Source organism: Caretta caretta, chromosome 6 (genome assembly GCF_965140235.1).
Source record: "Caretta caretta isolate rCarCar2 chromosome 6, rCarCar1.hap1, whole genome shotgun sequence".
Taxonomy (NCBI): Eukaryota; Metazoa; Chordata; order Testudines; family Cheloniidae; genus Caretta; species Caretta caretta.
Genome location: NC_134211.1, coordinates 122,760,322 through 122,784,511, shown reverse-complemented (window position 1 = coordinate 122,784,511; position 24,190 = coordinate 122,760,322). Strand labels below are relative to the sequence as shown.

Genomic DNA, 24,190 nt, shown 5'->3' with positions numbered 1-24,190 from the left:
CAGGAGCGGAGACCATAGGCATTTGTCTGTGCCTTAATTGACTCTAGTAAATATATTTGCACAATAGCTATCTGTTCAAGTTCATTTATGCACAGCTACAGACTAGGGACCGAATGGCTAGGCAGCAGTTCTGCGGAAAAGGACCTAGGGGTGACAGTGGACGAGAAGCTGGATATGAGTCAGCAGTGTGCCCTTGTTGCCAAGAAGGCCAATGGCATTTTGGGATGTATAAGTAGGGGCATAGCGAGCAGATCGAGGGACGTGATCGTTCCCCTCTATTCGACATTGGTGAGGCCTCATCTGGAGTACTGTGTCCAGTTTTGGGCCCCACACTTCAAGAAGGATGTGGATAAATTGGAGAGAGTCCAGCGAAGGGCAACAAAAATGATTAGGGGTCTGGAACACATGAGTTATGAGGAGAGGCTGAGAGAGCTGGGATTGTTTAGCCTGCAGAAGAGAAGAATGAGGGGGGATTTGATAGCTGCTTTCAACTACCTGAAAGGGGGTTCCAAAGAGGATGGCTCTAGACTGTTCTCAATGGTATCAGATGACAGAACGAGGAGTAATGGTCTCAAGCTGCAGTGGGGGAGGTTTAGATTGGATATTAGGAAAAACTTTTTCACTAAGAGGGTGGTGAAACACTGGAATGCGTTACCTAGGGAGGTGGTAGAATCTCCTTCCTTAGAGGTTTTTAAGGTCAGGCTTGACAAAGCCCTGGCTGGGATGATTTAACTGGGAATTGGTCCTGCTTCGAGCAGGGGGTTGGACTAGATGACCTTCTGGGGTCCCTTCCAACCCTTATATTCTATGATTCTATTGGTCATGTGGAAAGACACCAACCCAAACTAAGGATCTGCCAATTTTTTGTTTTAAAAATCATCTTTTATTGTTTTGGGAGAAGGGAACAGTTCACTCTTCTGCTCGTAGTGGGGAAGTGCTGGACTTCTTTAGTCCAACGGTATGGATCTAAAGCTGAAAAGCAGTGCTCCAGTTTTCAGCCAAAATGGAAAAGTTTGGGTCTGAAAGTAAGGTTGAATAACTGAAGTATATTTAAAAGGCTATGATTATGTTTATCATATTCTGCTCACTGATTAGCACAACTGTTTAGATCCCTGACACTGAAATGTTTCTTCACTTACCCTGAAAATGTGTATGCACCTGCTTCGCTTTCCCCATGTATAGTTCTGCAATGGAACTATGCACATGAGTAGAGGTAAGCAGGGGTTTAAGACCTTGATCCTGCAAAGTCTTTAACTTGACTTACAAGGGACTCCCCCCATTTATAAAGTTAAGCATGTGTGTTAGTGTTTGCTAGATCAGGGTGTAATTGTTTGTGGTCTTGAGGCTTATATTTTGCACATAGGATCAGTTTATTAGTGTAGGTCTGTTAGTGAATTAATTTCCTCTGTCAGGCAGAAAAAAAATCAATATAGAAGATAAGGGGAAAAAACATCTTAAATCCAGCCACTGCTTCCTAGCAAACAATAGAACCTCCCCTTATTTTCCCTCCCCCTAAAACAAACAAACAAGCAGTGGGTCATTATCAATTTAACATAAAGAAGGGCCCAAGCTGTGCACCTCGGATCCTGATCTTTCCCTCCCCCGAGCTCAGGGGCACTGAACAGAAACCGCTCATTCATAACCCAGCAGGCTCCATTGACATCACTGTGTCTAGGACCATGGGAAAGTAGGCCCTGGAAATGCTGCTGCCCTTGCCACCTAGTCTTTGTGCTCGTTTCCCCTGCAGATGTTGATGTAAGAACGAATTCCTCCGCTATCCACCTGGTCTCCCTTAATAACGACATGCATATTGTTGAGAGTACAAATAGCTGAGCAGGTGTGAAACAGATCAGTGCAAAAAACTCTGCCATGGTTCTGAGATGGATTTCCTTGTTGTCTGTTCATACTAATTGAGACTCAAGAGAGTCTGACGCTGCAGACCCAGCTTTGCTAGGGCAGTTCTTGACTTGAAGTTGGTACTATTAACTTGTTCCTGTTCTCCTTGTTCGGTCACTGCACACTAATGCCTAGATTCCTGTGAAGGCACAGGTGGGGAATATGCTGTGGAGGAAGTACTGCATGATAGAATAATGCATTTGCAGAACAATTTGATTGATAAACCTGACGCTTTGCCAGAGATGTCTTTGCCTTTTGAGTTTAGATTTGGTTTCTGCAGTGAATGCACACAAATAGTTTTACTAACAGCTGGCTGTGCTGAAGAAATCCTTTGGAAGAACACGCCAGAGACACTGCATACAGCTTGCCTTCTAGTAGAGAAACAGCCTGTTCCTCTTGCTCACTAGCCTGTGGTAGTGGCTCTCAATCTTTCCAGACTACTGTACCCCTTCCAGGGGTCTGATTTGTCTTGCATACCCCACTTAAGTGAGTTTCACCTCACTTAAAAACTACTTGCTTACAAAATCAGATGAAGTGTCACAGCACACGATTACTGAAAAATTGCTTCCTTTCTCATTTTTACCATATAATTATAAAATAAATCGATTGGAATATAAATATAGTACTTACATTTCAATTAATAGTACATAGCACAGTATAAACAAGTCATTGTATGAATTTTTAGTTTGTACTGACTTTGCTAGTGCTTTTTTGGTAGCTTGTTGTAAAACTAGGCGAATATCTAGATGAGGTGATGTACCTCCTGGAAGACCCCTGCGTACCCCTGGGGGTACACGTATCCCTGGTTGAGAACCAATGCTCTTGATAACAAGAAACGAAACTAGTGGCACAGTAGAACCTATCACTTATACTTTTGTATATTCTGTGTTGAGTACACAAGGATCCTTTTCTCCAAGAACCATGCTACCATTTTGGTTTGGTAGCGCTTCACATCCACTTTGACTCACTTTGCCCAGGTGTTTCATAGATTTTTATGGCTGGAAGGGACCATTCAAGACATATAATTTCATATAGGAATTCCTGTATCTAGCCCAACAACCTGTGAGTGGTCAGCGGAGGGTTGAGCACAATGTTTCAGCTAAAGAGGCAATCAAGTGACAAAGAAGTGGAGGAAAGGAAGCTTAGAGTGGCAGCATCTGTGATCCTGGGAGCCCCACAATGCCAACTAGCAGAGGGCCCCCCAAACAGTAACGCCCATAAGTTCTGACACACTCATTGCCCCTAACATACTGTTGTCATAGTATATATCCTAAGGGTGTAATATAAGGTATCGCATGTAAACTGGTGACACACTGTTCAGGAGTACCGTTGACTAAAGGATGGATGGATGGTTACGCATCTGTGCTGGAAATATGTTCCAGGGGCAGACTTGATAAACACATTTGGCATAGACAGAGGTATGTGGATTCACCTGTCTGAGTCAAGCTTTGTAAGTCAGAGTACAGTGGAAAATACATTAACATATAAGGTAAACAAAGCCATCAAGCTAAATAACTGGGGGGAGAAGATTATTTAACAGTCATGCCAGGGTCAGAATCTGCAGCCCAGGAAGCCTTCCTGGATCTTGAGGCAGAAACAATGGACTTTGAGTAATAAAAAGGGAGCATAAAGACCTTTTGGCTATACAACAAAGGGGACGTAGGGTACAATACCCTTTGAGCCTGTGAAAGTTGGATCCCCTAGTTCAGGGGTTCTCAAACTTCATTGCACCATGACCCCCTTCTGACAAAAAAAAAATATGACATGACCTCAGGAGGGGGGCCAAAGCCTGAGCCCGCCCAAGCTCTGCTGCCCTCGGTGGGGTGGGGTGGTCAAAGCCCGAGCCCCACTGGCCTGGGCAGGGGGCCAAAGCTGAAGCCCAAGGCCTTCAGCCCCAGGCAGGGGGCCTGTAACTTGAGCTCTGCTACCCAGGGTGGAAGCTCTCCGGCTTTGGCCCGGGGTAGTGGGACTCAGGCTTAGGCCCTGAGCCCCAGCAAGTCTAAGCCAGCCCTGGTGACCCCTTTGGGGTCCTGACCCACAGTTTCAGAACCACTGCCCTAGTCTGGAGGGCTAGGGATGCTGGTAACTTGAGGTAAGTAAGAAAACTGCTTAGGCAAAGATTGTAACTTTAGTCACTGGAAAGTGTTTTGTTTGTTTGTAATCATACCTGTCTCTCTTATTCTTGTTTAGTATCACTTAAATCTCTGTTCTTTGCTAATAAGGTTATTTGTGTTTTATTACAAAACCATCTCCATGCTGTGTATTAAAGTGAAGCGTGAGACTTCAGATAACCTAACAGGCTGATGTGTGCTCTGTCTTTTCGGAGGTGGCAAACGTAATAATTTCTGTGAGTGTCCAGTGAGAGGGACCGGATGCTGCAGGGAGATGTCTCTGAGGTTCACTGATCACGTGCAAGGCAAGGTTTGGCCTGGCAAAGTCTTGCAGTGTTTGCTGGCCAGACAGGCAGGCTGGTGTGGCAGGGAGCTGACACCCAGCTTAGCAGCGGCAAAGGTCTTAGCATGAGTGAGAGACCGTGGCTCAGAGTTCTCGGTGTTCTGAGCACGACATCTGTGGAAGCCTACAGAGCACTGCAACTAGTCTATAGCGGGTGAACCTAAAGTGTAACCATTTTTAGACAAGATGTAGAATAGCATGATAAAGCTGAGATGTTTGTTTTAGCCCAGTGATGAAAGACCATGGCAAGAGACCACAGCAGTAACGCTAATGCCTGACCTGGGGCAAGAGAAGGCATATGTGCTAATGGCAGATGCTCATTTCTCATTGCTGTGGTTAGATAAGTTTGGAGCATTCCCTTGCTTCTTAGGGGTACAATTATATTTTTCCCTGCCTACATTAAGGCAATTCACATCACAAAACTACACCAGTGTAATTAACCCCAGGTGTTGACAGTCTGCATTAGTGCAAAGCAGGGCAAACAGATAAGAGTGATACTGATTGACAGCAGCTGAGGATTTGATCCACTATCTCCATTTCACATATGAAGAAATGGAGGTAGAGAACTGAAGTGAGTTGCTTAAAGCGACTGAGGGGGGCAATGTCAGAATTAAGGAATTCCTGTGCATAATTTTCTGTCAACTGAGGGATAGATTTTTATACTGGGAGGAGGGGCGTCCTACAGTCAGTGTGACTATTCGTAAGAGTCAGGACAGTTTGTCTGAGGAAAGGTTAGAGGATCAGTCCCTCTGACAACACTACCTAGCGTAACACTGCATTAAAAGTGTAGAGTATAAATAATCTGTAGGTCTGTGTATTTATTTATTTTTACATGCTTGAGTTCATGGCAGCATAGATCAAAAGAGGTTTGCTCTGAATCCCTTCCAGCCATCTGCACATCAATGCACCTTCCTAAACAAAAAAAAATGCCCTACTTGCTCAGTCATGTTTGCCAGCACTTGCCAGCTGAAGTTCTGGTATCTTTTTCTTTAAAAGCTACTTTTCTGGCCATGCAGTAGTGGGGAGGGGAGATGGGGTAATGTCGAGGGGGGTGGGGGGAGCCAAAACTACAACACTGATAAACATTAACCCTCAAACACTTGAGTATCGTTGTGTTCCTTTTACCCAGCAATTCTGAAAAATTCGAGGCCAAATCCTGCTTATTTTACCCATGTAAATGAGGCTGCCCTTGGGACTGAGGTGAGGGGGGTTTGGCCCTGCAATGCTATTTCTACTTCATTTCTCTTCAGGTCTTCTTTTTTAAGAAGGATGGTCCACTAGTTAGGGCACCAACCTGGGCTCTAGGGAACCTAGGTTCAATTGTCTGATCTGCTAGAGCAGCAGTTCCCATACTTTTGAGAGTCGTGCCCCTCCCTTACCCCTCTCCATGCCCCCCTCTTCCCTGGATCCTCTGAGATGTGTGTGTGGGGACAGGGATAAGGGGGCCAAGGCTGGAGCCACAGCTGGGAGTGGGGCTGAGGCTGTGGCCAGGGGTGGGAGTGGAGCCACAGCCAGGCTGTGCCGAGGCTGGAGGCAGGTGCAGGGCCAGGAGCCGGGGACGCAGCTGGGGCAGAGAGAGGCTGGGTGGTTCTCCCTCTCTGCCCCTGTGGGGGCTGGCCCAGGGCTGCTGCGCCCCCCAGACATTCCTCCATGCCCCCTCCAGGGGACATGTCCCATACTTTAGGGACCTCTGTGCTACAGATTTCCTGTGTGACTTTGGGCTAATCACATAGTCTCTCTGGCCTGGATCCACACCAGGATGTAGGTGTTGTGTTGCAACATCTAACTTTTAGGCACCTAGAAAAATTACTGAGATCCACAGAGTCTGAATTAGGTGCATAGCCTCCTCTACAATGAATGCAGAGAGATAAGCCCCTCAGAAAGTGATCACAAAAGGCAGCATGCTGCCTAAACTAGCCAGTGGCAGATGCCAATCAGAGGGTATGTCATAAACCCCACCCCCTTGTGGAGATAGGCACCTAAATCCAGGCTGCAGGGAGACACCTATTGCAACTAGCAGTCCATAGCCAGGGATCCCTCTCAGGGAGTCAGGTGGCTTAGGCACCTAAGCTGTTTCTTGTGAGTCTGGGTTAGGCACCTGTCTCTCGTCCCTACAAAACGGCGGGAAGAGGAGGTGCTCAGCTAATAACTTGTAGCCCAGTGGTTAGAGAACTCACCTCGGATGTGGGAGAGCCAGGTTCAATTCCCTCCTCTGTTAGATGGGGAGAAAGAACGGAAGGCAGCTCTGGGATATTCTGAGGCACGGCTCCCTCACTCTCCTGGTAAAGGTATTCAACTTTGGATAAATACTTGAGTCTTTGGGCCAGGCATAGCAGGAGAAAGGGAATGACGCTATAGCCTGATGTCTAGGACACCCAGGTGGGAGACCCACGGTCCAGTCCCCCTGCTCCAGGAATTCTTTAATTGTTTACACACAGTAGAACAGCTCAACAGGGGAGATTGTGGGAGTCCCAGATTAGATGCTCCCACAGCTCAGTGGTTGGCGCCCTCTCCTGGGAGGTAAGAGATCCCTGTTCAAATCCTGTCTTCCCCTCTGCCTGAGGGGGCAATTGAACCCGACTCTCCCACACCCCAGGTGAGTGTCTAACCTTGGAGGTTGGCAGTTCATAACCCCAGTAACTCTGGGCCTGAAAGTAAAGAAATTGCTTGAGCCCCGGCACCTCTTTCATTACAAATTAAACACTGCCTCTGCTTCCCGCTAGATTTTGGATAGGACCCGATCTGCAAGATGGCTTCTGAGCACGCCTTTCTCGGGGGAGAAAGGCGCTCCTCTGCCTGTCTTCCTCCCGGTTTGCGGATCACTCTGGGGCTTAGGCAGGAGATAGGCATCCAGACGCCTAGAGGGAAGCAGCAGCGTGCATACCCAGAAACAGAAACGTAGGCACAGAGGGAATGTTTACCCTGAAAACGTAGGCACGAGGTGAGATGCAGGTGCCTCCTGGGTTAGGTAGCATCCAAGTGGTGGTGGGGGGGAGGGGGGTTGTGGATCACAGGGGTGTCTAAAACTGGGACTATGTCTGGGGTTTAGGGGCTTAAGTACCTTTGGGATCTGGGCATCTCCGAGTCCCCATCTGAACAATGGGGAGAATATCCCTGCCCTGCCCAAACACATTAAAGATTGTGAGGTGCTCATGCTATGGTGGGGAAGCACATAACTACCTTACCTAGATAGACAGGTTATGAAGTACACTTGTTCTAGGGGTGTGTCCTATAGAAATGGTATGTGAGGTGGCAGGTATGCTGGGGGGCTTTTTTCCCCAGCAAGCTGCTCTTCTCCCCCCCCCACCCACTTCCTGGAGTTCAAATCTTCAAAGCCTCTGCTTGTGTCTATTGCAAGATATTGCCCCTCCTTCAGCAGGAGACTGTGAATCCTGATAGGAATAGGACAGGAATTAATTTGAAATACACAGCTAAGGATTTGACCTTGCTCATGAAACTTATCTGTTCAGCTTCTGACATCCCATGTTGAATACTTTTAGACAGGGCTACTATTTCTCTCTTTACTTTTTTTTTTTTTAAACTATTGTCCCTAATGCCTACTTTTTGGCAAGCACCAGCAACGGGGCGAGGAGAGACACAACTAGCCACTGTCCGCCGAGAGCACGAAATATGCTGTGACTGCAGCCAACAATTACACACACCCTGTGAATGGTGCAAGCCAATTAATAGAATGATGAATCATGCAAAATGCATCGTTACCATAATGATGAATTGTCATGTGGCCCTAATGACCAATCAGTTAATTTTATTTTGAAAGTCTATGATTAGACCAACACTGTGGCTTTGTGCCTTGTTTAAATGGAGTGATTCAATATCTGTCAGGGCTCTCCCTCCCCCAAGTAGTATTGTTAGAGAAATGTATTAACTGGAGCTTCTGCTATTGGTCTGAGGTTTTACTATAGTACTCATCACCACAGGATCGAAGCACTGATCAAGTTTAGGTCAGGATAGTGTTGTCCATAGAAGATTTTGCTCTTTGCCCCCTTCAGGTTTTAGGAAGTTCTGCTTGGTTTTTGTCCCTCCCACCCCACCATCTTCTGTTATAGTTGGAAGCATTTGGTAAACAGGTGGGTCTTGCTTCATGTTCTGAAGATGGCTAGGGTTTGGCTTAGTCTTATCTTCTTCAGAAGTTTAGTCCACAGGTAAGAACCCTTGACTGAGAATGTGCTGTCTTCTGTTATCAAAAAACTTAGACAGTTCATGAGATCTGACTTGCCCCAGAAAAGCACAGCTGTCTCATGTGAGAAGTGGTCTCTGGTGTAGGTAGGACCTTGAAGTTCAACACCAAGTCTACAGAGGGTGGGGTGTTCTGTTCTCAGTGATTTATCCTGCTGAAGAGGAGAGCCACTGATCTGCCCAAGACATCTCCTAGTGCTACATCTTTCAAATACTCCATGGCGCTGGCTTTTGTGCCATTAGGCATTTATCCCAGTGCATTCTCAGGTATGCAGATAAGAACAATGTTTGAATTAAAGTGACTCACCCAATTTGATTTAGCTCTAAATTTGGCCCCTGCCTGATGTTTGGGATCAGATTCTGCTCTAGATAATGGGCTAGGCTCTGAGGACAGAAGGCAGCCACAAATCTTTCTTGATTTTAAAAATGCTACATTCCAGGCCCAACCAAATATCCATTGATTTCAATAGACATTGGCCCTAGCCCTGTGTCACTCAGGAATTAAAGAAATTACAGCAGCCATTAATGACAAACTGCAAGTAATTCCATTTAAAATTATGACTTTCCAATGTGCTGGGGGGGCTTGACCCCTGGCTCTGCCCCAGGCCCTGCCCCCCTCCATTCATTCCCTCAAGACCCCACCCTGCCTCTTTCAGCCCCCTCCCCCAAGGTCACTGCATCCTCGCTCTGCCCCCTCCCAGCCAGAGCCTCCTGCATGCCGTGAAACAGTTGTTTGCAACTGGCAGGAGGCACAGGGATGGAGGGGGAGGTGCTGATCGGCAGGGTCTGCTGGGGGGCAGGAGGTGCTGGGGGGTACTGAGGGGGGCCTGCCCGTGGGTGCTCACCCACCATTTTTTCCTTGTGGGTGCTCCAGCCCCAGAGTACCCATGGAGTAGGTGCCAATGATTCTACCTCCCTTTCCTGTTTGCAAGTGGCCATGAGACAAAGGGGTCAGACTAAAACCTTCTCTCTCTTGCTTGAGAGATATTTACTTGGACTGGCCCAGTCACGCCTTCCAGATCTGGAGAAGAGCTGTGTAGCTCGGCCATTTCTCTCTCTCATCAAGAGAAATTGGTCCAGTAAAAGATATTACCTCACCCAGCTTGTCTCTCTAATGCCTTTAAGGGAACAGTCTCATGTTGCGGGCAGTATGGAGGGAAAAAAGCACATCAGTCCATTTTTATTGGTCTTTAATCACCTTTAAGAGCAGGTCCATAAAAAGCCTTCCCAGCAGCACACTCACTTACAAGCTTGAAACAGCTGTCATTGGCTGATCCCTCAGGGCAAGTCATTGTTACCTAGCAATTACTGGGAGCTACAAGCTTTCACAGAGGAACCTGTTCATGAGTTTTACAAACATATCCTGCGCTTTAGGTCAGAAATATTCTTTGTGCGCTGAATTTTGTAAAATATATTTTTCTATACTTTTGTCAAATGATCTGCCTGAATCTAATTGTCTTTGACACATGTGAGTGTAAACCAAAGCAGCCTAGTGCAGACACTTTCCTTCAAGCTTCAGGTAAAGCTCTATAAAACAGAGACAGTATTAACTGCACCTCATTGCACTTTGAACTTGCTGAAATGTGGATAATTGAATCTTATCTGGAAAAGAAATGTAGCGATTCTAATTCTCCATGCATTATGCTATTATTTTGGTAAAGAAAAAGGTAGAAGAGTCTTATGCAAATCATATTAAAGAGTTGGAGAAGTAGAATATAGCTCTGTTTTCCATATGATAGATTAGTGCAATAATAAGGACCAACAAAACTGGAGGAGTCCTTTTTATTTTAGCAGATAATTCAGCTCTTGTTTGGGGGATGGAACACTGTACAAACAGCCAATTTTTTATAAATAGTAAATAATGTTCTTGCTTTTGAAGCTATCACATTTGCTTCCCCTTTGCCCCCCAGTCCATTGGTACTATCCCACTGGTCTGTGACTTTTCAGAAACAATTCAGGGGTTTGATCATTTTGACTACATGCCCACACACATTTATGCACCTCCCTATCTCTACTTAGGAGCTCAGACTACTTCCAGCTGGCAGACTTACTGGGCTGCAGGTAATTTACATGCATGTGTAAATGTGTGCAGAAAAGTTAAGGATCCAAGTAAGTGTGTGCAGAGGCAGGTCCCGAGTTAGTCATTTCCTGGAACAAGATGCATATTATACAGATCCATTAATTTCTGTATTGCCACATTAGTAAGTATCCTTTTATCCACTGTTATTGATAGCTGTTTTTTACAGCTTTAATTACTCCCTAATTGCCCATTTGGCTTTTTTTTTTTTTAATTTGTGAAGATGGATTGTAGAAAGAGTTCAGCATCTCTGGCATTTTAATCATTAAATTTCAGCCCAACCCTCACCTAATAGGAGTGCTTCTTTTCCTGGAGAACAGCTATACTTTTCACTGACATTTGTCAAGGACTTCCTGATTTCCTTTAACCCTTTGCTTAACATCAATTCTCTTTTTTTCTGCCTGAATATTTTCCCTTCAAACCAAACTTGCACTTTTCATCCTCAAAGTTATATCGGTACTACTCATCTGTAGGACAGTAGCATATAGACACCTCATTGTGCTGGGCACTGCACACCCAGCAAGAGGCCATCCCTGCCCCAGAGAGCTTACTTACCAAGACAGGCAAAAGATGGGAGAAAGGATGGGGAACAGAGATTGTGGTTTATACAAAGCTACATAGTGAGTTTGTGGGTATGACAGAGCTGGGAATTTTACCTAGATCTCCTGGGTCCCAGTCATGGCTATTGTATGTTCTATGATATTTATGGGGCATCTTAGAGCTAATGATGATCAAGCTCTTTACATACATTACTTAATAGAGCCTCACATCAACCCATATTTAATGGGGACCACATCCTGAAAGAAATCTTTCCCAAATCCCCTCTTCTGGCCTTCCAACAGCCCCCCCCCCCCCCCCCACCAAAAATCATCATCAAAAGCAAGCTTTCCACAGACCCAGACATGCCAACTCAAAGCAGCGCCAGACCCTGCCAGAACAACTGATGCAAAACCTGCAGTCATATCTCCACTTTTTCAATGATCAATAACCCACACAAGAAACCTGTCAAGATCCAGGGCTCCTACATATGCTTATCACAACATACGGTGTACCTCTTCCAGAGGATCAAATGCCCCAGTAACAACCATGCGAGTGAAACCAGACAATCATTGCGTTCTCAAATGAACTCACAGGAAAGTGACAAGTCAAAAACACCCTATCACTCTTGTCACAAAATGATCACTCCACATTAGACCCCTTCATCCTCAAAGCAAACCTTCACAACCCCTTCGAAAAGATGGGCCTAGGGCCCTAAATCCACTAGACACCAAAAACCAAGGTCTCAACAACAATACTGGTTTTATTTCTCATTACAACAATCTGTAACCCGCTAACCCTCCTATGCCCCAAGACCGCAGAGGTGTTAATTACCCACTTCACTTTAACCACTCTCCTGAAACATCACAATCTGTCCCACCTTGTGTTTAGCTGGGAAACTCATTAATTTTTCCCATTTGTGAAGCTTGAAAGTGTGTCTTTTCCACCAGCAGATGTTGGTCCATTAAATGATATTACCTCACCCACCTTGTCTCTCTAACACCCCGACTCACTGGCACAGCGCCTTCTGCTGATTATCCTGGGAATTAGCTCAATTCCAGCTTGGAGCACCCTCTGCTGGCTCACCTGCCTTTGACCCCATGTCCCTCCTGGACCCCAGTGCCCTTTTACCTTGGGGTTCTGCCCCAGCAGTACCTACACACCTCCCAGGAGAACCCCCAACCCTCTACACCCACCTTGCATCAGTGGCTACTGCCAGTCATCATCTAGCCCCCTCTCACTGGGGCAAACTGCAATCTGTAAAGGCCACTCATCGTTTGCAAGGGGGCTGGATCAGCTGCCTCTGCTTAACCCTGGGCTACACCTCTGCAACCCCAGTACCTGCTTTGGCCTTCAACAAGGACTGCAGCCTGGGGTTTTACCAGGCTGGAACTGCCCAGCACTGCTCCAGTTCAAGTACAATCCTCTCCCAAGCAACCAGGTCCTTCTCGCTAGAGAGAGACTGACTCAGCTCCTGGCTCACAGCCCTTTTATAGGGCCAGCTGTGGCCTGACTGGGGCGTGGCCCCAGCTGTGGCTGCTTCCCCAATCAGCCTAGCCTTTCACAGGAGTGGGGTAACTGCTCCGCTACAGTGCTACTGACAACATTACAGATGGGGAAACTGAGGCACGGAGCAGTTAAAGTAATTTTCCCAGTGTATCAGAATGGCTGCACACAGACAACTGCCGAAGTAGGCATCCCACAGGTAGCTGTGGATACAGTGCTAAATGTTAATTTGTTCTGTAAATTGAATGCTAGCCAGGATATTCCCCACTCTCTTCACAGTTATGTTTTACCTTTGATTTGTATAAAGAGCAGAACAGGCTAAAAGGATATTTGCTGCACATTTCATTAGAAATTCGTTACAACAAGAAGCCCAGTCATTCCCATGATGCCTTGCTCGGGTGGGGAGTTAACGGAACACAATTACCTTCTTATTCAAAGGCAAAAGTCAAATATGCTGAGCCAGCCTCCTAAGTTACTTCAGAAATGGAATACATTTCTCTGATAATTGAAAGAGCTCTTTGAACAAGAAGATCTGTTAGATTGTGCGTGTGTGTGTGTGTTGTTTCTGGCTAATAGTAATCTTATTGCATTTCAGGTGAGTTAGGGCTGCATGTTAGGAAGGAGGTAGAACATTCCCTGGTTAAAAATGCACATTTTGTGCAAAGGAAAATGTCTTCATGGTTTAGGTACTGAATGAAGACAGGCAATCATTACAAAGGGATTGGTTTAAATAAATGGATGCTCATAGATTATTTTGCTCTTTTTTACATAACCACTGAGATTGTGGAAAGTGAGTAGGAAAAAAGTGATTTGAGCTATTTATCATGTCACACAGAAGCAAAATACAATGACTACACCACCATAGAGAATTGTTAAGGGAGACAAGATTTTTTTCTGCATTTCCTATTTTTCTTAGCTTTAAAGGGACCCTCCTTTTAAAAAATTCTCCTCTTTTCACCATTATGCCACCAATGAAAGGGAAAGGGGAAAATATGTTAGACAAATTTTTCTTACCCCTGATCTTACTGTCACTCAGCGCAGTGCTCACGATATGTTCGTTCCCTTTTGCCCCCTCCATGGTCATCTTTGACAGGATCTGATCTAGAACCAACTAAATCAGCAGATTGGAAATCTGATTTAACTTCTACCACATTCCATTACTAACGACCCTTTAGAACTGGTTTTCCTTGCAGCAAGCTCTTTCAGCTGAATGGGATGCATCTGAGTCAAAACTAAACTCTTCCAAAATAAACCCTAATTTAGAGCAGCATGCTACAGAGGTAGGAAAGAATCGTCAGTGAGTGTGATGATAAGATTAAAGATTTTTCTGTAGAGAATGATAACAGGCCCCAATCCAGCAAGGATTTATGCACATGAATGTACAATAAGTCAATGGGACTACTCATGTTTACAATGAAGCATGTACATAAGTGTTAGTGGGATTGGGGCCAAGTGTTCTAATGGCCCAGTGTGCTTGTTCACCTTATTGCAATCATATTTCACCTGGTTTTTACTTCATTGATTGCAACTGGTCCTCCTTTAAACATAGTGAAAGTGTACAAGATACCCTTAAAAATCCGCTGCTTTGCAAAATACCTCTAATTGGCATGTTACAGAGATTGTGGAATGGACCGGATCTGGAAATGAAAAGCTAATCTGCAGTTTGTTAAAAATACAATGTCAGTTTTTCCTGATATCTCTGACATAACCTATAACAGATGCAGAATATTATTAGCTTTATCACATGAATTCTCTCTGTGACATTGCACTCTGTATGATTTTATGAAAGTATGCTGATGAGTGTGAATATAATGTAACTAAATATGCTTCATGCAAAAGGTCTCTTGTAAGGTATCATTACAAAGCTTATAATTTACTGAGTGTGGTCATCCTATTTGTATAAATGTATCACTCTTGTATCTGAAACTAGAAATATGAAATATAACTCTGAGGTCCTATTGTAGTTATGCAAAATGTGGCCCATTAAAGGTGGTTTGGAATCTTGATGGCTCCAGGACAATTACCTGTAGATGGCTCTGTTTTACTTGTCAGTCTTCCTGTAGACCTGTGGGCTGGCAAGTGGGTAATGAAGTCTTACAGTGACATGTGATCATGTCACCTGAACTGGAATCCATCTTTAACCTGGTGCTTTTCCATTGAGAAGGAGGGGTGGGAACCCAGAGAGGGACAAAGGATTCCAGCCGTATGCAAAAGATATATAAGTGGATGGAACAGAACAAAGGAGGGAGCCATTATGAGAAATCCCCTAGCTAATGCCTGCAAATCAAGTCCAGCAGTTGCTCGCTGGAGTCTGTTTTTGAAGTTTTTCTGTTGCAAAATTGCAAACTAGATACCATTAACTCAGGCTTGAATAGAGCCTGGGAGTGGCTGGGTCATTACACTAATTGAATCTATTTCCCCATGTTAAGCATCCTCACACCCCTTGGTAAACTGTCTGAAATGGGCCATCTTGATTATCACTACAAAAGTTTTTTCTCCTGCTGATAATAGCTCATCTTAATTAATTAGTCTCTTAGAGTTGGTCTGGCAACTTCCACCTTTTCATATTTTCTGTATGTATATATATCCTCTTACTATATGTTCCATTCTATGCATCTGATGAAGTGGGCTGTAGCCCATGAAAGCTTATGCTCAAATTAATTTGTTAGTCTCTAAGGTGCCACAAGGACTCCTGTTCTTTTTGTGGATACAGACTAACACGGCTGATACTCTGAAACCTATCTGTATTCAGTTTTATTACTGTATTAGGCTTAGATTTGCGTATTTTTTTTTACTTGGTAATTCACTTTGTTCTGTCTGTTACTACTTAAATCCTACTTTCTGTATTTAATAAAATCACTTTTTACTTATTAATTAACCTAGAGTATGTATTAATACCTGGAGGGGGGCAAATAGCTGTGTATATCTCTCTATCAATGTTATAGAGGGTGAACAATTTATGAGTTTACTCCATATAAGCTTTATAGAGGGTAAAACGGATTTATTTGGGGTTTGGACCCCACTGGGAGTTGGACATCTGAGTATTAAAGACAGGAACACTTCTTAAGTTGCTTTCAGCTAAGTCTGCAGCTTTGGGGCACATAGTTCAGACCCTGGGTCTGTGTTGAAGCAGACTGGCGTGTCTGGCTCAGCAAGACAGGGTGCTGGAGTCCCATGCTGGCAGGGAAAGCAGGGGCAGAAGTAGTCTTGGAACATCAGTTGGCAGGCCCAAGGGGTTTTCTGTGATCCAACCGGTCACATTCTCCTCTGGCTTTCTGGACTTCAGGACTATTACACACCAAACTTCATTTAACTGAAGATCAATTGTTTGTATACAGATGTATATTCAATGCGATAATGCAAAGGGCTATCCTGATTGTCTCACCTTAATGACAAAAAACAGAACTAACTTCTTCTAGGAGAGGAACTACATACAAATGGTAAAATTCCTGATGCAGTTGTGCATCAATGCCTCATGATACTTTATCTTACTATAACACATTTTTTTAGGTTTTATTTTTTTTAATTGATGGCACGCATTGTGTTTATGACAAATGCTAGCTAAGAGGTATGCAATATACTTTTTACAGTTGCCTGGGCTTGATTCTGATTGCTCTTGCCTGTGTAACTCAATAGACTTCAGTGAGATTACTCCTGATTTACCACTGTAGATGAGATCAGAATCAGGCCCAGTTGTCTCTACGGTGCTAATTTTTGCGGCTTTTTTTTCTAGCAGTTGATACAGTTTTTCATGTGTGATATGTTCATTATTAGTCAATTCCTGCATTTTGGAAGAACGCATGCTTGTAACTATTTCTAAAGCTTAATAAGAACAAATTAACGTCTCCCAAGCCCCCAATCCTTTCTTGTAACCATTAAATGAGACTGAATCAGAGATGGGCTAAGCCAGTGAAAATACTGGGGCATTTCTTCCTGGTATTAATAAGGATCTCATATATTACGTCGGGTGTGTATAATTTTAAACTAATGTATAATTAGCTCCCATGGCTTAGATCATGTTTTGACTAGTAGAGCCAAACTAAACACATTTCTCGTTTCTCCCTATGGATTCTCTGGCTTCCCAGATTTAAAGACTCCTCCACTGTTTGTCAGCAGAATTCCATGCTAAAAGTATGATATTGATGCTTTGGACCCCATTCGGTGTTTGAAAAGAGTTTACCCCCTGAGTAGCAGGCTTGTATTGCTGACATGAAATGTGTCTAATTGGGTCTTTGCATTTTTTCCTTCATAAATTTGGAAATATGTGTCAGCACTACAGGTATGCTGGCTGGTCTACGGAGCAATAAAGCTCAAAGGGTTCTTTCACAAAGCTTCACAATCTACTTAATTTAGATTTGTTTTTTGTCTTCCAATTGGACAATGGTGCATGAGGCATGATTTTAAAAGCACTCATTTAATTAGTAGCTTTTTCATGATGTCCTATATTGTGGGGTCATGGCAAGTGCATAATATACTTTAGTGAGGACCAGAGATAGCAGAAGGCATACTAAATGACAAGATATTCTTTCCTTTCTTAAACCATAGGGATTGTTATATCAGAACAAACCAGTGGACCATTTGATCTGGCATCCTGTCTCTGGGTCATGAATGCTGGATCATTCAAAGGAAAGCATAAAGCTCCCATAATGCACCTAGTTCTGTGTCGCTATACTATGGGGGAAAGTTCTTGATCCCAACCAGTGATCAGCATACATCCTAAAATTTGGGGCACTGTAGCCCTTACAATGTTTGTTCTAATTAATGTAACTGCAAAGGCTCTTTCATCTAATAATTTTTAAAACAACCATTTAATCACAATATTGTTTTGCAGCAGTGAGTTCCACAGGTAAATCACACATTGTGTTAACTATAATTGTTCATGTCATACTGCAGTTCCAAATGTAGAAGATGATGTGAGATCCTGATAGGGGCCTGGATTGTGCCTGCTAGATCCATTCACATAGATGACCCCCTGTGAGCTGCTTCTACAGCACCTGCCCCTGTCCCAAATGCTGAGGTAGGGCACATAACTTTTATCCCCCTACCACTCAAAGTGAATAAGCCTGACAGCACAGTGCTATGGCAGGGGCTGAGGCAGGGGGTCCTGGAGCCAGTGTCCATGGACCTAGCCTCCGTGGAGATCCCAAGATTCATGAGTTCTGCATATTGAGCTATCTGTCTGTTCCCACTGAGGGTGGGGACAGATTTCACATACACCCCCTACCTTCCCAGCCCCCCACCCCCAACAGATCACTTTGGGCAAAAAATTAATGTTTTTGACAGGAGGGGCTGCTCTAGATCGGGGTTTTCCACGGGCATCGCTGCTAACAGAGTTTTTTTACAGTGCAACCATGTAAATGCTGGGCAAGAGGCCCTGGTAGAAGAGGAACATTTAATTGTATAGCTCCTGCAATGGCTAGATGGTTTATCCAGAACTACTGCATTGTGTCTTGAGCATGGTTATAAATCCATGCTGCCTAGTCAAGAGGAGAAACGGTGAACTGACTGGACTACTTTGTGTCAGACCAATCGAATGGATAAATCAATACAGATTAAATCAGGGGTCAAGATATATTTTTTGTATGCAGGCATGCAGTTGACAAAACACTTCACACCCAGCCCTTCACTTGCTTAGCCTGGCTTTGTTTGTTTGTTTGTTTGAACAGGCCTCTTCCACCGTGGTCTTGAAAAGATGGGGCCCGACCCCTCTCTCCCTGATAGCAACAGCAAAACTCCCAGTCATTTCAGTGAGAGCAGGATTGGTTCCATGCCAGCTAAAGTGGCATTCTAATGAATAAAGGGAGCAGAGAGTGGGTCAATCTCGACAACTGATTTTCTGCAATGAAGAGAGTAAAAATAAACCATGGCCATTCAATCAGCTGGCATGGAAGCTTGGTAATAGCTGCCAGTGGGAAATTCAGGTTAGGGACCAAACTTGGTACTGCTACCTTACTCACTTAAGTAATCCCACGGAAGTCACTGTGCACAGTGAGTAAAGTGAACAGATACTGGCAATAAACTTGTAGCTCTCCGAGTGCTATTTTGGAAATAAAATGCTTAAGCACTGTGGCGCAGATGATGCTGATTACGTCACTTTTCATGGACCCTAACGGTTGGCTCATGCAGCAGCATTCCTGATGATATCCTTGGAAGAAAGAACAGTTCAGTCAGAGGGAGAGTGCACAACAAGGTCAGCAGGATGGCTGAGACATGCAAAAAAGGCCAGCTCCAGAACAGAACAGCGAAATGCTGTCTCACCAATTGATGGTGAGCCTTGCATTCAGTTGGCTGACCAGCTTTGCGACTGTACGTGCCCACATACTAGGGCGCTGACTCAAGCCCTGCTTACCCTTGCCTATAACACATGGAGTCGCACAGAACGTCAGTCTCGCACTGTTGCTGTTATTTGCTGGAGATACCCTGGAAATCCATCTGAAGCCTGCAGTGACAAATGCAGCTGGTGAATAGGCTAATAATGAGCCCTCAGTGAGAGATTCTATGCAAATCCCTCGCTGATACCTAAAGCAGTTGAGTTGCTCATTCCTCAAAGACTCCTTTGTTGGGAACAAGTAAACAAACAGTTAGTTACATGTGACAGGGCCTGACAAATATAATATAGCAGGCATCTACTAGCCAGAGGCCAATAGGACCCCCCCATTGTCAATGATGGTTAATTTGTGGGTGTCGACAAGCTTAGTGTGAGAAGCCTAGTTCATGCTTTACACAATCAGCTCCTAGGAACGTGAGTGTACGGGGATTCCTACTAGGGTGCTGTCCCTAAACAAACAGTTCAGACCTTTTACCAGGATAGATTTGATTTAAATCATGATTTAAATCACTAGTCAGGAAGACTCGATTTAATCATGGTTTTCTATATAAAAGTGCATTCTTGTTGGTTGTTATAACCTTAATACATATTCTTCACAACTCAGAGATGGATGTAGGTTTCATTTTTAGAAGGTACACACTATACATTTTTAAAGTGATTTATTTTGAAAACTTTTCAGTTTAGTTTTACAGCAATATCAGAAAATGAATGATTGTTGGTTATTTCATTTTCCCAAAGATAACTGAAGCAGATATTTATGAAGTCATTGGGAGGTGAACTATCTCCAGTTCAACAGGTTAATCATTAATATTTCGAGGATTTTCTTGCCATGCTGTATTAGGAAAAGAACATCACTAGACAGATATTTAAATTGTTTTATTTAACTAAAACAACAACGTTATGTATTCTGGATTTTTTTCTTCAACAGCAAACGTATATTTTAACAAAACAAGTATATGTCCCTCGCTTCTCACATTTATCTCCAGACTTCTTCTCCTTGACAAGATCTATTCCACCCCCAACAATCTTCAATTCATTGAACTTTCTGAAACTTTGCACTTTTAGAGAGAGGTATGGGGTTGACTCTGTGTACACAAATTTGCAGAGGGACAATAGAGTTGAGGTCTGTTATTTCTCACCTCTATATATTATTTATTTATTTAAAAACATTTTTGCTGTTAACAAGCATGCTACTTCTGGAGATACAAATCCAGTTTGCGAACTGCAAAACTAAGCATCTCTGATGGTATCTTATCTAGACTGAGCATTGAGTCCCATTGGGTAGATTGAAAGATTAACCTACATATTCTATACAGAAGCCTGTGGAACCCCATAAAATTGGGTCCCTAATCCATGAACTATTGGAACTCATTTACAAAACTTTTCTTAAACATTACATGAATATATTGTCTCATACTATAGAATTAGCATTTATAATCCCTATTCCATGATGAGATATCTTTGAGGTATAATGCATCTATCTTTAGATAGGTTTTTTCCTCAAAAAGCATTTTATCAAAAAAAATCCAATCTAAATTAAAAAAATCAGATTTTTTGATTTTTTTAAAAAAATCATTTTTATCCACCCTGCCTTTTATTGATGAAACAGATTGATAGTTGGTGCCCCTTTTGCAACATCTCAGCACAGTTGCCACATCTGTACATTTTCCTCTCCATTCTTTCCTTTTCCCTCCCATTTTGTCTTCATTCTCTCTTTCCCTTCCTACCCCCTATATTTGGGTTCTTTCCTTTATTTTTGTTCAGTGACTCTTTTTCTTGATTGTTTTTGGCTCCTTCCCCTTTCCTTGCACTCCAGAAGGTTATGGGCTTTTAGGGTGGAGACATCATCCACAGCGGGGTCAAGACACATGCTTTCACTTGGCTGTGTGTTGTGAGCGCAGAGATACAAGGTTTGGTATGCAAGCTGCTTCCTGAGCTTGTAGCCCTGGACATGTCAGCTGCTCCTGTGTCCAGCTATATGATTCTTGCTTGTTTCACTGCTGACCACAGAATTCTGAATGACAGCGGTGAAAAAATTGGGTTTTTGTAATTTCACCCAATCGTTACTTGGTAAAGCTACAGGAAACAGCTGATGCTCTGGAGCTGGCTGCAGACTGAGACAGACAGCACTGTATGGGTTCACATGTGGAAAACATCAGAGCCCTGTCTACACTGTAACTTTCACTGGTGGAGGAGAATCACAGATCAGCTTCTAAAGCAGATGAGACCTTAGAGCAGTGATACCCAGGCTGAGACTTGCAAGGTGCAAGTGGCTTTTTAATATATCTCCTGTGGCTCTTTGCAGCATGATATTGAAACACTGTGTGATTTAATTATTAACCAATCAGAATGCTTTTACTATGTTATTAACCAATTGTAGTTGATAAAATAATAATACTTGGCTATATATATATAAACAAACTAAATATTTCCCCTGTTACACTGTTTAAATATGAATATATAGTACTATAGAAAATGAAACAATGAATTCACATTACTGTGGCTCTTTTGGGTAATGTTGATCGCTAATTTGGCTCCTGAACCACTGAGTATCACTGCCTTAGAGTCTCGTAGCAATGTGCAGAGCTCACATGCAGTGGGCATAACCTCTGGCTAATTGGTTAGATCCATGCGTGACACGTGAGTCCCCCTTTGGGGAAGTTAGCCACGTGGCCCAGCCCTTGTGCCCAAGACCCCACCCCTACCCCGTCCACTGGAGCCCCAAGCACCCTCCCCCCAGGGTTCAATTATTGGCTCTGCCATTGGCCTGTTGGGTGAGCTTGAGCAAGTCACTTTGCCTCTCCGTGCCTCAGTTTTCCCATCTGTAACATGGGGATAATGATACTTGCCTCCTTTGTATAGCACTCTGAGACCTACTCATAAAAAGAGCTATATACAAGCTGGACATAAATATTATACCAGTATAGGGCCATCCACACTAAAAAGAAGGGATGTCATTTTACTGGTATAGTTAAAGCATTACTACTTCTATGTGAAGACAAGCCAAAGCAAAGAGCATTGAGAGCCATGCTCTCTCCTGGGAGGAGGTTGGGTTGGGTTGGGTAGGGTAGAAGGCCTTGGCAGAGAATAGCATCCTCAATCTGCTGAAGCTCAGTGAAATAGTTTAAATATGCTTCTGAAGGCTTATGATTAACAACTGTTCGGAACTCCAGCCTTCTCACTCTATGGCTTGCTCCGTCAGGGAAAGATCCTTCCAGGAGCCACATGGCCTGACGTCTCAACCCATTGCTGGTTCTGTTCTGTGCTGTCAGTAGCAATCGAGATACCTGAGCCGGCGAAATCTGCTCCCGCGCCCAAAAAGGACTCCAAGAAAGCGGTGACCAAGACCCAGAATAAAGGGGACAAGAAACGCCGCAAGACCAGGAAGGAGAGTTACTCCATTTATGTCTATAAGGTGCTGAAGCAGGTTCACCCCGACACCGGCATCTCCTCTAAGGCCATGGGCATCATGAATTCCTTTGTCAATGACATCTTCGAGCGCATTGCTGGGGAGGCGTCCCGCCTGGGGCATTATAACAAGTGCTCCACCATCACCTCCCAGGAGATCCAGACCGCCGTGCGCCTGCTGCTGCCGGGGGAGCTGGTCAAACACGCCGTGTCTGAGGGCACCAAGGCTGTGACCAAGTACACCAGCTCCAAGTAACCGCTCTGTGTGCCCCCCGCAAGAGACGTCTCAACCCGCAGCTGAGGGTCTCACCACATTTATTCTGTGGACACAGATATGGCTCTGCAGAACACTGGGGCCCCCATATGCCATAGCATGGGAATCCCATTATGGGGGTGTCAGGCTGGGGGCTCCCTGGGGGAAACATGGTAGGGAGTGTCTCAGGCTGTGGGATTCCTATGGGGGTGTCTGGGGGAAATCCCCATGGGCGGGATCTCAGCCTGTGGGATTCCAGGGGTGTCTGGGGTGAATCCCTGTACAGGGGTGTCTCAGGCTGGGGGATCCTCCTGGGCAGGGATCTAGGGGGGTATCTGGGGAGAATCCTCACAGGCTGGGGATTCCCATGGGGAGAGTTTGGGGGAATTCCAGTGCAGGGGTGTGTGTGTCTGAGGCTTGGGGTCCCTGTGAGGAGAATCACAGTAAGGGGGTCTCAGGTTGGGGATCCCTGTTGGAGACGTCTGAGGAGAATCCCGTTGGGGGTTCTCAGGTTGGGGGGTCCCCCGGGGGGGGATCTCAGGCTGGGGGTCCCCCTGGGGGGCGTGTCGGGGGAATCCCGGTGGGGGGTCTCAGGCTGGTGGGTCCCCCTGGGGGGGTGTCTGGGGGAATCCCGGTGGGGGGGTCTCAGGCTGGGGGATCCCCGGGGGGGGGTGTCTGGGGGAATCCCGGTGGGGGGGATCTCAGGCTGGGGGATCCCCCTGGGGGGCTTGTCTGGGGGAATCCCGGTGGGGGGGATCTCAGGCTGGGGGTCCCCCTGGGGGGCGTGTCTGGGGGAATCCCGGTGGGGGGGATCTCAGGCTGGTGGTCCCCCTGGGGGGCGTGTCTGGGGGAATCCCGGTGGGGGGGTCTCAGGCTGGGGGTCCCCCTGGGGGGCGTGTCTGGGGGAATCCCGGTGGGGGGTCTCAGGCTGGGGGATCCCCGGGGGGGCGTGTCTGGGGGAATCCCGGTGGGGGGGTCTCAGGCTGGGGGATCCCCGGGGGGGCGTGTCTGGGGGAATCCCGGTGGGGGGGATCTCAGGCTGGGGGTCCCCCTGGGGGGCGTGTCTGGGGGAATCCCGGTGGGGGGGATCTCAGGCTGGGGGGTCCCCGCAGGGTGTCGGGGGGGATCCGGCTCCGGCTCCCGGCGGGCCCGGTCCCAGACGGCGGCTCTCGGGTCAGGCGCTGCCCCCGGCCCCGCGGCCCTGCGCCTTTAACGGGCGGCGGGAGGGGGCCGGCAGACGCCGTGGACGTGCCGCTGCCGCCGCCTCCTCCCCGCCCCGCGCTCCCCTTCCTGCCAGGCTGCCGCTGCCGCCGCCGAGCAGGGACCGGCCCGGCTGCTCCGCCTCCTCCGGCCGCCGCTCCGCTCCGCTCCGCTCGGGCCCGCCGCAGGGTGAGTGGCCCGCTCCGCTCCCCGCCCGCTGCCGCGGGGCTGGCGGGAGCCGCCGGCCGGGCTCGCCCGGGGAGCCGCACGCGCAGCGCCCGCCCCGGCTAGGCCCCGGCGGGGGGACGGACCCTGCCCCGCTCCGGCCGGGCTG

General features: G+C 45.8%; 2 protein-coding genes across 13 annotated transcripts in view; both read left to right on the top strand.

Annotated features, from left to right (window-relative positions):
* The first annotated feature begins 1,197 nt into the window (after positions 1 to 1,197).
* Positions 1,198 to 22,659, top strand: LOC125638738 (histone H2B 8-like). The gene is made up of 3 exons (XM_048854818.2): positions 1,198 to 1,213; positions 1,748 to 1,819; positions 22,271 to 22,659. The coding sequence occupies exons 1-3, from the start codon at positions 1,198 to 1,200 to the stop codon at positions 22,657 to 22,659; spliced, it is 477 nt and encodes a 158-aa protein (XP_048710775.2).
* A 1,264-nt stretch (positions 22,660 to 23,923) lies between these two features.
* The window catches only part of KTN1 (kinectin 1), a 114,705-nt gene continuing 114,438 nt past the window's right edge, over positions 23,924 to 24,190 (top strand). For 7 of the 12 annotated variants that reach the window (XM_048853195.2, XM_048853193.2, XM_048853192.2 and 4 more), the window contains exon 1: positions 23,927 to 24,045. The gene's annotated coding sequence lies outside the window, so the exon portion shown is untranslated. Of the gene's footprint in view, positions 24,046 to 24,190 lie in introns of all 12 variants that reach the window. The other 5 variants (XM_048853185.2, XM_048853187.2, XM_048853194.2 and 2 more) reach the window with 3 other exon arrangements.

Coding starts and splice junctions, on each gene's coding strand:
- LOC125638738 (XM_048854818.2), top strand. Junction 1,820..22,270: donor CGACATGCATATTGTTGAGA/GTACAAATAGCT, acceptor TGCTGTCAGTAG/CAATCGAGATACCTGAGCCG.